Source organism: Dreissena polymorpha, chromosome 4 (genome assembly GCF_020536995.1).
Source record: "Dreissena polymorpha isolate Duluth1 chromosome 4, UMN_Dpol_1.0, whole genome shotgun sequence".
Lineage (NCBI taxonomy): Eukaryota > Metazoa > Mollusca > Bivalvia > Myida > Dreissenidae > Dreissena > Dreissena polymorpha.
The window spans coordinates 57,675,221-57,686,527 of record NC_068358.1 but is presented as its reverse complement, the minus strand read 5'-3'; the positions used below and the strand labels follow the sequence as shown (position 1 = coordinate 57,686,527).

General features: G+C 31.4%; 1 protein-coding gene across 1 annotated transcript in view; it reads right to left on the bottom strand.

The window, feature by feature from the left end:
- Positions 1 to 2,976: 2,976 nt before the first annotated feature.
- The window catches only part of LOC127878444 (coiled-coil domain-containing protein 158-like), an 83,090-nt gene continuing 74,759 nt past the window's right edge, over positions 2,977 to 11,307 (bottom strand). The window contains exons 24-26 of the mRNA XM_052424969.1: positions 9,366 to 9,497; positions 4,784 to 4,900; positions 2,977 to 4,187 (exon numbers count right to left, since the gene is read on the bottom strand). Of these exons, the coding sequence (XP_052280929.1) occupies positions 4,096 to 4,187; positions 4,784 to 4,900; positions 9,366 to 9,497 (341 nt within the window). The 3' untranslated portion in view covers positions 2,977 to 4,095. The remainder of the gene's footprint in view (positions 4,188 to 4,783; positions 4,901 to 9,365; positions 9,498 to 11,307) is intronic.

Here is an 11,307-nt window from a genome sequence, read left to right as displayed (position 1 = left end):
ATTGTTCCAGAATGATGGGTCGTGATAAAATCTTTTCTGAGCACGATCTCTCCTTTCTGAAGCCATCTTTTTTGTCACAAAGATGCGGGTCTACAACATCTTTCATTCAATTCAGCAAGATACGATTTAACAGCTGTGGGATTGACAAAAGCTTTATTTCTCGGTAGTTAAAGCAGAAACAAGGGTCGCCTTTCTTGATGAGGTAGCCATCTTTCTGTTGGTATTTCATCTTCTTCCCATATCTTGCTGAAGATTTGAAGGTTCCCACTGGTCAGCATGTAAGCCTTCAGCACTTCTGTCATTAAGTTGTCAGGTCATGCAGTCCTCTTCAAAAGCTTGGTTGAGCTGTGGATGTTTTCCATTGTGGATGCACAGCACTTGATAAGAAGATCTTGTAGCTGGTCCTATCTCTAGCGGGTTTGCAGCAGCTTGCTTGTTGTGTAGCTACCAACATTTCACAATCAACCTCTTCTTCTGCCCTTCCTCATATGCTTCACTCCTCCGTTCTTTTCACCAATCAAAACATCATGAAGTGTATAAGGGGATAGCCTTTTGCACCCAATCATTAATGGCAAATGCTGAGGAGACAAAATATGAATATATAACATGTATAGACCAATTCATTGTTATTGTTTTGATTCCGAATTTTCGCGCATGCGCGATGCGCTGGTAGGCAAAAGCACTGGGTACAGTTACGATAAACACTATGTCATATAAATAACGGCACGTGTTTAGTCAATATATCGAAAACATTAACAACATCATAACACCTAAATACTATTAAAGATATTGCATTTTTAATGTCAATATTGTTTAATTAATACATGTATTCTTATCTATAAAAAAATATATACTCGTTAGTCATTAGCATCAAGGTAAAGGTGGTCTGAAGACTAAACACCGACAATTTCACAAAACAAAGCTATGCATTAGCCGTTGTATTTCTTGCAGAAGGACTTCAAAAATTACAAAAAATAATAAAGCATCCCATTATATAATTATAATTATCAATTGTATGGGTATGAAAGTGTGGTAAAAAAAATGAGTAAAAGAAAAGGGGTGCATTAAAATCTGACATACCGGTACAACAAAGCCCTATTAAAAGCGAAGTGCATGACAGTATTTAAATGTTATGATCATTTTCTTTTAAATTGGACGATTTGTTTTTAAGGTGAATAACACTATAGATGAATCGTAACATACAACTGAAAAACACAACTTCACATGATGCAAATTAACCTGTGAATTCATGTATATTGAAATTCCTTTACAAGTGTATATGAGTGACAAATATCTTACATTTTATAATATATATCTACATTGTTTTTTATTTTTCGTAAATATTATTTACCCCGGTAGTCATACGTAATTTCTTGTTTTCATGATGTCGTTTGTGCATGGCCGTAACATTCAATCTTCAAACGGAATGACGTAGTTTTCATTAACCGGTACCCGCTAAATACGTTTAATGATTATATGTACATTTACCATTTATTAAATACGTTTTGTTATAAATTACCGGAAAACAGGCTAGTATCTTCAAAGCGTACATTTTCTGGACAAATTATTTTATATTTTTTTTACAATATGAAGCATATCTAATTGAACAGTTGAACTTTGGCGGTATATTACTCAACCCCAAATAACTGCTCAATACTACTAGAAAGAGAAGACATGGTGGTACCATCAATTGTGTTTCATATACCACCTGTGGTCAGGGACCTATTGTTTGTATAGGTCCCTGCTGTAAGTTATGACACTTTGCTGTTAGTTAAGTAGGGACAATATCTGATCAAAACGAGATAATCGGCTTGTGCCGAACAAAGGGGGCAATTAAACACCGGAATACAAAGGCTAACACGATTTTAAGATTGATGCAAACAATCAAATCAAACCAATTAAATTAATTTAATGTGTCAAAGTGTTAGTTTTCCTAGACAGACAGACAATACTTTTTTTTAGTAATTTCCTTTTTACTCCCATCGTCAACATAATATATTTTGTATAAAACAATAAAAATACATATATGTTGCTTTAAGGTAGGTGAAACTATGTCACAAAGTATATTTACATTTTTTTTTTAGGGTAGGTGTACCCATTGAGCATAAAAAGCGCACAACAAATATACAATATATGTTATTTATTTTGTAAAGTCGCGATTAATTCCTTTTGTAAAATTATATTATTTAAAGGACACAAGAAAATCGATTTATGGTGTTGTTTTTTTCCGGTTTGCCTGTTTGCATTTAAAAATAAAATATTTTGCCAATAATACTACCGAGTTTATAATGTGTGCATTGATGTAATCAGCTATGGTCAGATTACAGAATGATATAATTGTAAAATTTAGTTCAATGTTTTGGAAGACTTTTTTTAGTTGACTTGCACAATTTACCTCGTCAACATCACAGTCATGTGGTTGATATTGATACGCGCCAGAAAACATATTTCAACAAACACGAGTATGAATAAATCAAATGTATATTGGGGTACATAAGATGAACAATGGGTAAATTACGTTATACGATTTAACAAATTTGATCTGATACTCAAAGTTTCCTTAACACATAAACAAAGTGTTATTAGTTCAGACCCTGTTCTTTAGTTGCAGCAATTGTACCTACTTAATAACAGATGGATTATGGATTATCATAGTGGTAGGTTAATATATGCTGTGTGCATGGAATCGATCTATTTATTGTTTGTTTTTATTCTTATTTGTTTGAGTACAGTACAACAACTTTTGGGATGTTTAAATCTAAAATCTAAAAATGATCATATACATATCAAAATATATTAAATAATGTATTTAATATAGATGTAGAGCGTGACAATAAATATCGTGCTCGATATCTCCCCTTTGATCGTGTCTTTCTTTTGCCTACCAGAGTAGCACTGATAAAGACACGCAGGTGCGCATGACGTCACGCGTGAATTGGTCTATAGTTTTATTCAAACAAAAACCACAAATATAAATTTGATGGCTTCGACTTTTTATTTGTATTATACAATATCACAGACAGTCATTACTAAAATGGAGTAAATCAAATACTACATAGTATACCTTAATGACAGCAAAATAACCAGTTTTAGTATTAAATATAAGTTACAACTTCTAATAAAAACATTGTGGAATTATTGTTTCATTGTTTTGAGAAGAGGATTTCATAAAAAAATAATTGTTTCCAGTAATATTTTTATAATTTTATCAAATATCATGTGTTGGAAGTGTTTTTGTGCAATCATTAAACTTTCATGAAATGACCACGAAGAATGCTTTAATAAATTGACTCAATTAAATAACAAAAAGTATGATAAAATCAGATCTGAAAATCAGATATTTTAGTAATAGTACATTAAATAAAAATGGTATGAAAACATTAAAATCATTAAAAAAAGACACAGATCAAGTACGGCCACTAAACATTTACATCATTAAACATGATAATACTGACTGACAAGATATAACGCTTTGATTATTTGAAAATCATATTTAAACATTGAAAGATTCTTGGTTACACGAGTACATACAACTTCTAATAACTAAATGCATTATATGTATTTTACATTAAAATATACATGTTTGTAAAATAAGATACATATTTTCACAATATTGTGAGAAAATAAATTAAAAGGAAGATATATATATATATAGCATTACGTTACTATCCAAGATTATCTATGTGAATAAGAACATGATAACACGCTCATTGTGGAATGATATTGAAATAAATGCAGACAAAAACAGAAGAACATCACAGACAGTATTTTAATATCAAGTAGTTATTGCTCTTCTTTCAAGTCCAGATTTGATAAAAAAAGCCATTAAAAAGCAGCAAGCCTTCACCGACCTATAATTATCCTCTGGAGTGGAATAACTCTTCCCAACTCTTCCAAACTCCACCTCCTTAACAGCATTAAGTTTTTTTTTCATACCATACAATGCCCAGTGGTAATCATCATGTTCCATATTCTCAGATTATTCTGTCAGGACTTAAAAGAACTTATGGGGCAGCAAGACAGGCAGATTAATGTGATACATGTATCACTTAAGTGTTTATATGTGGCCACAACTTATTTTGATTGCTATTGACATCATCTAGTCTTTTTTCTTATTGACATTTTCTTCTCTGTGTCTTTCACCTTCTTAAGCTTTTGGCCCTGCATCTTCATCAAATCTGCCATCTCTGAAGTAGCATTACAAAGAAAAGTGTAAAGGTATGTTAAAGAATTTAATGATTTTTTTCTGACAATAAAATACATATGTAAAATCCTAACCATGGCATTCATACTTTGCAGATCAATATAAGATAGAGGATATTTGTTGGATTTGGTGGAATATCCATTTTAATTAAAGAGGGATCATAGTAACTGATATTTTCAAGACTTGGAAACCCATTTAGATTTAGACCCTAAAGCAAAGATTCAAACAACAGGTATTCATACAACTTTGATGGCTTTGAAAGGCACAATATAGACTGGCATGAAGTGAAATAAGGTTCAAGATTGGGTGAGTCATTTTTAACCCTTTACCACTTAGGCACGTATTTTCACGCATTTGTAGTCCCTCAGAAAGTTAAATTTTATAAAAGGCCGTTCTTACTAGAGCCAAGCTTTATTAAAGTTTTCAGTTCCGACTCTTAGATACTGATGAGCAGCAAACAGAATAAAACCTGAACAGACTGCGAGTTACTCCCAAGCTGTTCTGGTTTTATGCTGTTTGCACATAGATAGCCATTTCCACTCTGCTTATGAGCGGTAAAGGGTTAATAGTGTGCCTCACCTCTGTTTTCCTTCTGTAAGTTATCTCCCATCTTGGTGAGGCTGGACAGGCGTTCTTCAAGACGTCTGCAGAGCTCCTGAGTGTCAGGGAGTGTCCCCCCAGTTCTACTGACCTCCTCTGAAACAGTTCATGACATCGCACTTGAACTTCAAGGTGGTAAACTTACGTCCTTGTTACATCGGGACACAATGCAGAAACAAGCCAAATGCTCAGAATTACCAATGTATGTTTATAATGTCAAGGCTTTACTTGCCTGCGTTTAGTAAAATTACAAAATAATTATTAAAAAAAACACACATTTTATTCATGTTCTTTATCACCAGCACATCAAGAAATTTGTTCTGTTCCTTAACCCTTTACCACTTAATTACCTATGTTGATGCATTTGTAATTAAAGACCTTTATTACTAGATTCAATTTTTTAAGGCTTCATTTCCAACCCTTAGATACTTATGAGCAGCAAACAGCATAAAACCTGAACAGACAGATAGTTACTCACAGGCTGATCTGGTTTTATGCTGTTTGCACGTAGCCATTTTCACTTTGCTTCTGAGTGGGTTAAAAGGGTTAAAATAAAATTTAGTATTTGGTCTGATCCTTCAAGAGTTCAAGTGAACAATTATCAGATAACTATAAAAATTACTCACATTGAGCTTTAAATGTGAGTTAATAGAACATTCTGAAAATTACTGGAGATTAACTGTGCATTTTAGACATGGTCATAAAATGAACTGTACCTATAAGGTTATGCAATGTTCAGTACGTAGACAAAAATGAGTATAAGCCATACAGCAGAAGTGGAAAATGTAAGCACATTTATACTGGTCATAAGATTGCAATAACCAGTTGTCCAAATAAGCAAGGATGAACTTTTATGTTTACCTCTTTAACTAGAAAACACATTTATAATACATGTAATAGTTCTTTTCACATACAAAGTATCAAGGAAAGCATCACTTAAAGGTATTTATGCTTTGATTTGTTAGATGCAACAAAGTCATGATATAAAATGTTCAGACATAAAAACCTAAAATACTCGTTTTCATAAATGTTTTGAATGTTACCAGTAATAGATTTTGGAAAGATTTAATCCTTCAAGTCGTAATACATAATTATATGATGTGTGGTTACATCGTTTTTCCCATTAAATGCAGCCATGCATGTGCTGTGAGAGAAGAAACATTTCTGACATGGTTATAAGATGCAAAGCACTATAAATCTACAGAGTGTTTGAATATTCTTCCAAACACATGAATGTAGTATAATTTAGCACCTGTAACAGAAACAATGATATGTTTATATTTACAGACGCATAAATCAAATATATATATTATTATAGATTATATATTTAGTTTTACCATTAATCCAACTGATTTTTTGGTACAATAATATATTTAATACAGTATCTGATAAGTTTTATGTTTGAAATTTTTTACCAGTTGACTTAATACAACAGAATTATAAATTGATCGTATGTGGATATACCGGTATATTGAGAAAACAGGATTTGTTGACATTGACAAAAAGTTGAAATGACCTGATTATTAAATGATTATGAAGTCCACTGAAAGAATTTAAGAACTCCAAGTTGCTATTTGTATATTTAATCAGGGCTCGAATTTAACTTTTTTTTCTACTTGCAAAAAATTGCGAGCAGCTTAAATACCAACTCGCAAAATCAAAAACATTCTCGCAAATTTTGATGGAAACATACAAAACATTGGACATTAGTTTAGTACTATTTAAACAAAATAAAAGTACTTAACATGTACATGTGTATACACATTTTTTTTCTGCAACCATACAAAGATATCAGTTCCTTGGACCATAACGGCCCACATCAGGTTGATTGACCATCTTCATCCACAGGTGGTTAGCGTGTGGCTATGATATTAATTAGTGAAAACATCATTTTGAATGATAAATAATCATATTATAACAAAAAATTAACTTTTAACGATACACAACACGCATGACCCAGTTGACATCGTGTATCGTGTTATTTCTTAAAAGTTGACCATGCATTTGTAAAAATATTGCAAGACATATACATTTCCAGAAAGGAAATTAATTTCTGCGTTGAATAAGACCAAGATCGTGAAAATCGCTGCACAATTGATGAAGATATGGCTGTTCAAAGCGATGCACCCCGTTTTGGGCTGATTTTGAGTTGCATACCTTGTTATATATATATTTGAAAGGGAATTTTTTTTTCAGAAAAGTTAATTTTTCGTTATAATATGATTATTTATCATTCAAAATGATGTTTTCACTAATTAATATCATAGCCACACGCTAACCACCTGTGTCTTCATCTACAACAAGTTTTAGTCTTATTTTAAGTTATTTCTCCCACTAATTCACTGTTTTCGTAGAAGGATTTAAAATCCGTTTTTTCTAACTTAACGGTAAACTTTGCTTTATCTTTTGTATTATGTATATTTTGTGTTATTTCCGTCTGTGGGAATAAAGTGACAAGTTATTTTTCGCTTCAATGAACATGTGTGAAAAGTCGACTGTTTCACTTTGTACCAATACCATCCGCGTATCTGTATATACCAGTCTACATACAAGGTGCCCGCTTACGCATAAGGGTACTTGAGCATTCTATAAATTGACCTAAGATTTAGCGATCATGATGTTGAGCAGCATTATACCTACTCATTTCATTTCACTATTTATTTACTCGCAAAAAATACTAGTGGCTTTAAACTTAACTCGCAATTGGTATTTTTTACTCGCATTTTGCGAGTGTGCGAGTGTTAATTTCGAGCCCTGATTTAATATCAGAAAACAGATCTATAAACTAAAATAAATCTTGAAATCGTGTAACTAAATTACATAAAAGTATACTGAAAGAAGCACAAAATGATGATAATAATACATGAACAAACTAAAGAATCAAATTCAGTGTCATTCAGTTTCAGCAATGTCCTATGATTATTGCTTCGGAATTTAGCATCAATTTAATGCTTGAACTTGAATAAAAGCATAGCATTACTTTCCTAGGGCCGAATAATAAAAGCTCTTATAGGAAACCCTCATAATATTGCGCGCAAATTTTCAGTTAAAATCAATTATGCAAAATTGAGTTGTCTCTGTTTACAAAAAAAAACATTATTGATGGTATAATGAATATATGTTGTTTCAAACATTTACATGTAAATCAACATGAAATAGCCAAATACTTTAAGGAATTGTAATATATAAATTAAAGGAAATTTATGACACATACATGAAATTATCTTTTGAATTGTGTGAAACTCCTTAAAAATCTTTGAATATTCTAATCTATCCTGATGAAGAAACTATTCAAGCTGTAATGTATCCTCAAGATAATAAGCATATAATCGCCATCTGAAAACGCCATGCATGCAACTGGATGGAGAAAGATAGCAACTCTTTGAAAACCTTTCCAAAATGTGTACACAGCATTTTATATGTGTATTCAGATTTTCAAATTTTGACTTTGCACACATGCAGCATTTCTATTCAATGTTAAACAACATACCAATTAGCTAGTGTTATAGTAGTTACTGATATAACAGCTTCAGATATTAGAGGTATTTGTGTAAATCCCCTATAAAAGTAAAGTAAGTGAATACTTCAAGGAATGTACAATAGATGCATGCACATTTATTGACTTCAAACTTTAATCTAGGGTTAAATATACTTTCAAATATATTTCAATCTGATGCTTTATTTAAAATACTAATCTAAAATACCATTTAGAACTATATGAAACTCTTTAAAGCTAAGCATGGTGTGCAGGTTAAAGCTGATATTATGGGGGCTTATTATTTACAGAAATATAAGATTTACAAGCGATGTGTTTGTGAAACACTATGTCCTCAAATATTTGACCTTTGACCATGAATGATGACCTTGACCTTTCATCACTCACAATGTGCAGCTCCATAAGATACACATGCATGCCAAATATCAAGCTGCTATCTTCAATACTGCAAAAGTGTACATTAACTTAGCGACTTTGACCCATATATATGACCTTTGACCTTGAAGGATGACCTTGACCTTTTACCACTCAAAATGTGCAGCTCTATGAGATACACATGCATGCCAAATATGAAGTTGCTATCTTCAATATTGCAAAAGTTATTGCAAATGTTAAAGTTTGCACAAACAAACACACAAACCAAACAACCAACCAACAAACAAACAGACAGGGCAAAAACAATATGTCCCCCACTATAGTGGTGGGGGACATAAAAAGTGGGGCACAACTTTTGTAATGTAGAATGATAACTTTCACTTATCACAACTTTATATTATAAGGAACAATGTCTGCATGTTAAATGTTGTACTACAAAAAGAGTAAGACTACACCTGCAGACAAGTTTGAGTTTACTGACATACAGACGGATGGACAGACAGATGACCGTGGTCATTCCAGTATAAAATCTTTAACTTCTTAACAGGTATATAAAGATCAAGGTTTCATACCTATAATTGCAAACCCTTATCTTGTTATAATATTCTGATTACTACCATACCATTATGACAAGCGCTATAAGTACATACATATAGCAGGGTAATAGATATATATAACAGAGCAATCTACCTTTTGTACTCTCCATTACTGGAGATCCCAAAGAAAGGGAGGTAAGTGATTCAGAATCAAGATCAGTCTGAGAATGGGTTGATGTACTGATGTAACTGGTGGTTATTTCATCTTGAGAATTGTTAGTATAAGCTACAACAGAGGCAAAGGTTAGATCAAACAATATTTTTTAGTTGGATTCTGAGTTTAATTCATGTATAATTAAATTAACTTTCTTAGCGGAGCGTTTGTTTGTTCTTTTCAACAAAATGGTCTATTTATTTCAGTAAAGATATATTTGATCTTGTAACACCCGGTTCAAAACATGTCTCAATTTAATTAAATTGATTTCGCATAATAACATTTTCGTGTATTATTAAAAGTGTTTTTAATAATAATACATTATGCTACCAGTCCACTGTTGGAAAAATTGTGTCAGAAAACAAAACATTAATCCTGGATATATCTTATTTAAGCTTGTATAAATTGAATATCTGTTTGGAACAGCTATTGTGCGTGTTAATCTTCTTTGCATTTCTAAACCTATTTGACTTGCTAATGTTTCATGTACATGAATGTGTTGTGTTTATATTTTATTTTTGCTTGTAAAGATTGGCTGTCGGTTTGTTTATAAAATTTTTTGCTTGTATAGACTGTCTGTTTGCATGTTAAATGTATTGGTCTTATTACCCTATTAGTCATCCCTGTCACTCGACAAAAATACTTACTAATATTCATATACATGAATTTTGAATTTGATTTTCTTGTCAGCAGCTTAAAGATAGTTTCATATATTTTATAATGTTCATAATGAGACATAAGCTTTAATACTTAAATAAAATAGTGTAAATTTTAAACCTCATTTCAATACTGATCTTGCAGTATTACCACTTACTTAATCAGGTTTGCATGTAGGCACCTTCAATGCCAATTATAACATTTAAATTTTATCTGTGAAAATTAAAAATGGTGTTGAAAGAACTAGGATACTAATCTTTCAGTATTACAACTTACTTAATAATTTATGCACTTATGTACCTTCAATGCGGATTAATACATTACGTTTTTTAACTGTGAACATTAAAAATGTTTTGAAGGTACAAGAAGTGATGAACATAAGATCATCTGCTTGTTTTCATTTAACACTTATAGTTTAGCCTTTCATGCTATATAGTTGTAAACCTTGCTTCATTTTCGCTTTCATCTGAAGCTTTTTTAAGTGTTAAGTGAACTTTAGATGTTGAATGAAATAAGTATCTGATTTAATATAATTGCCTCCTTAATAATTATACTTTTTTGTCTTGTTTTAATTTGTAACAACATAACATACTAGACACACTTAAGTTTGTGTTTTTTTTTCTGATGCTTATTAGCAACCGCATTACATGCTTGACACTTTTTGGTCTTTATACCTGCAGTTGTAGTTTTTGTTTAGTTGTTTATAACAACACTTATAACCAAAATCAGCGTGTCTGTTCATGTTGTCATAATTCTGTTTCTTGTTGGTTATTCATTTCTTAATAACATTGTATGAGCTTATAACTGCATTAAAAATGGGGGGGGGGGGGAATGAGACAACAAAAATATAAATGTTGTTAGTAAAAATTAAATCAAGTTAATAAATTTTTAATAACATTATATTGATTGATATAACAAATATTACGAAAAATACTTTATTTAAACATAACTGTTCGAAAAATAATTCTGAAATTAACTATTTACTGATTGTAAATGACTGTTAATCTATTTTTAATTGAATACACGGTCATTCAGTGTTACACATCGCTAAATAATGTATCCACTAAGATACCTTCATTACATGATCTTTCTTTCTAATCTGTGAATGTTAAACAAGCTATAAATACATTTGAATAAATTATATTGTTGAAGGTATTAGACGCACTGAACTTAGGATTATTTGTTTGTCTTCATTAACATTCTGAAGCTGTATTGTTTTTTGTTT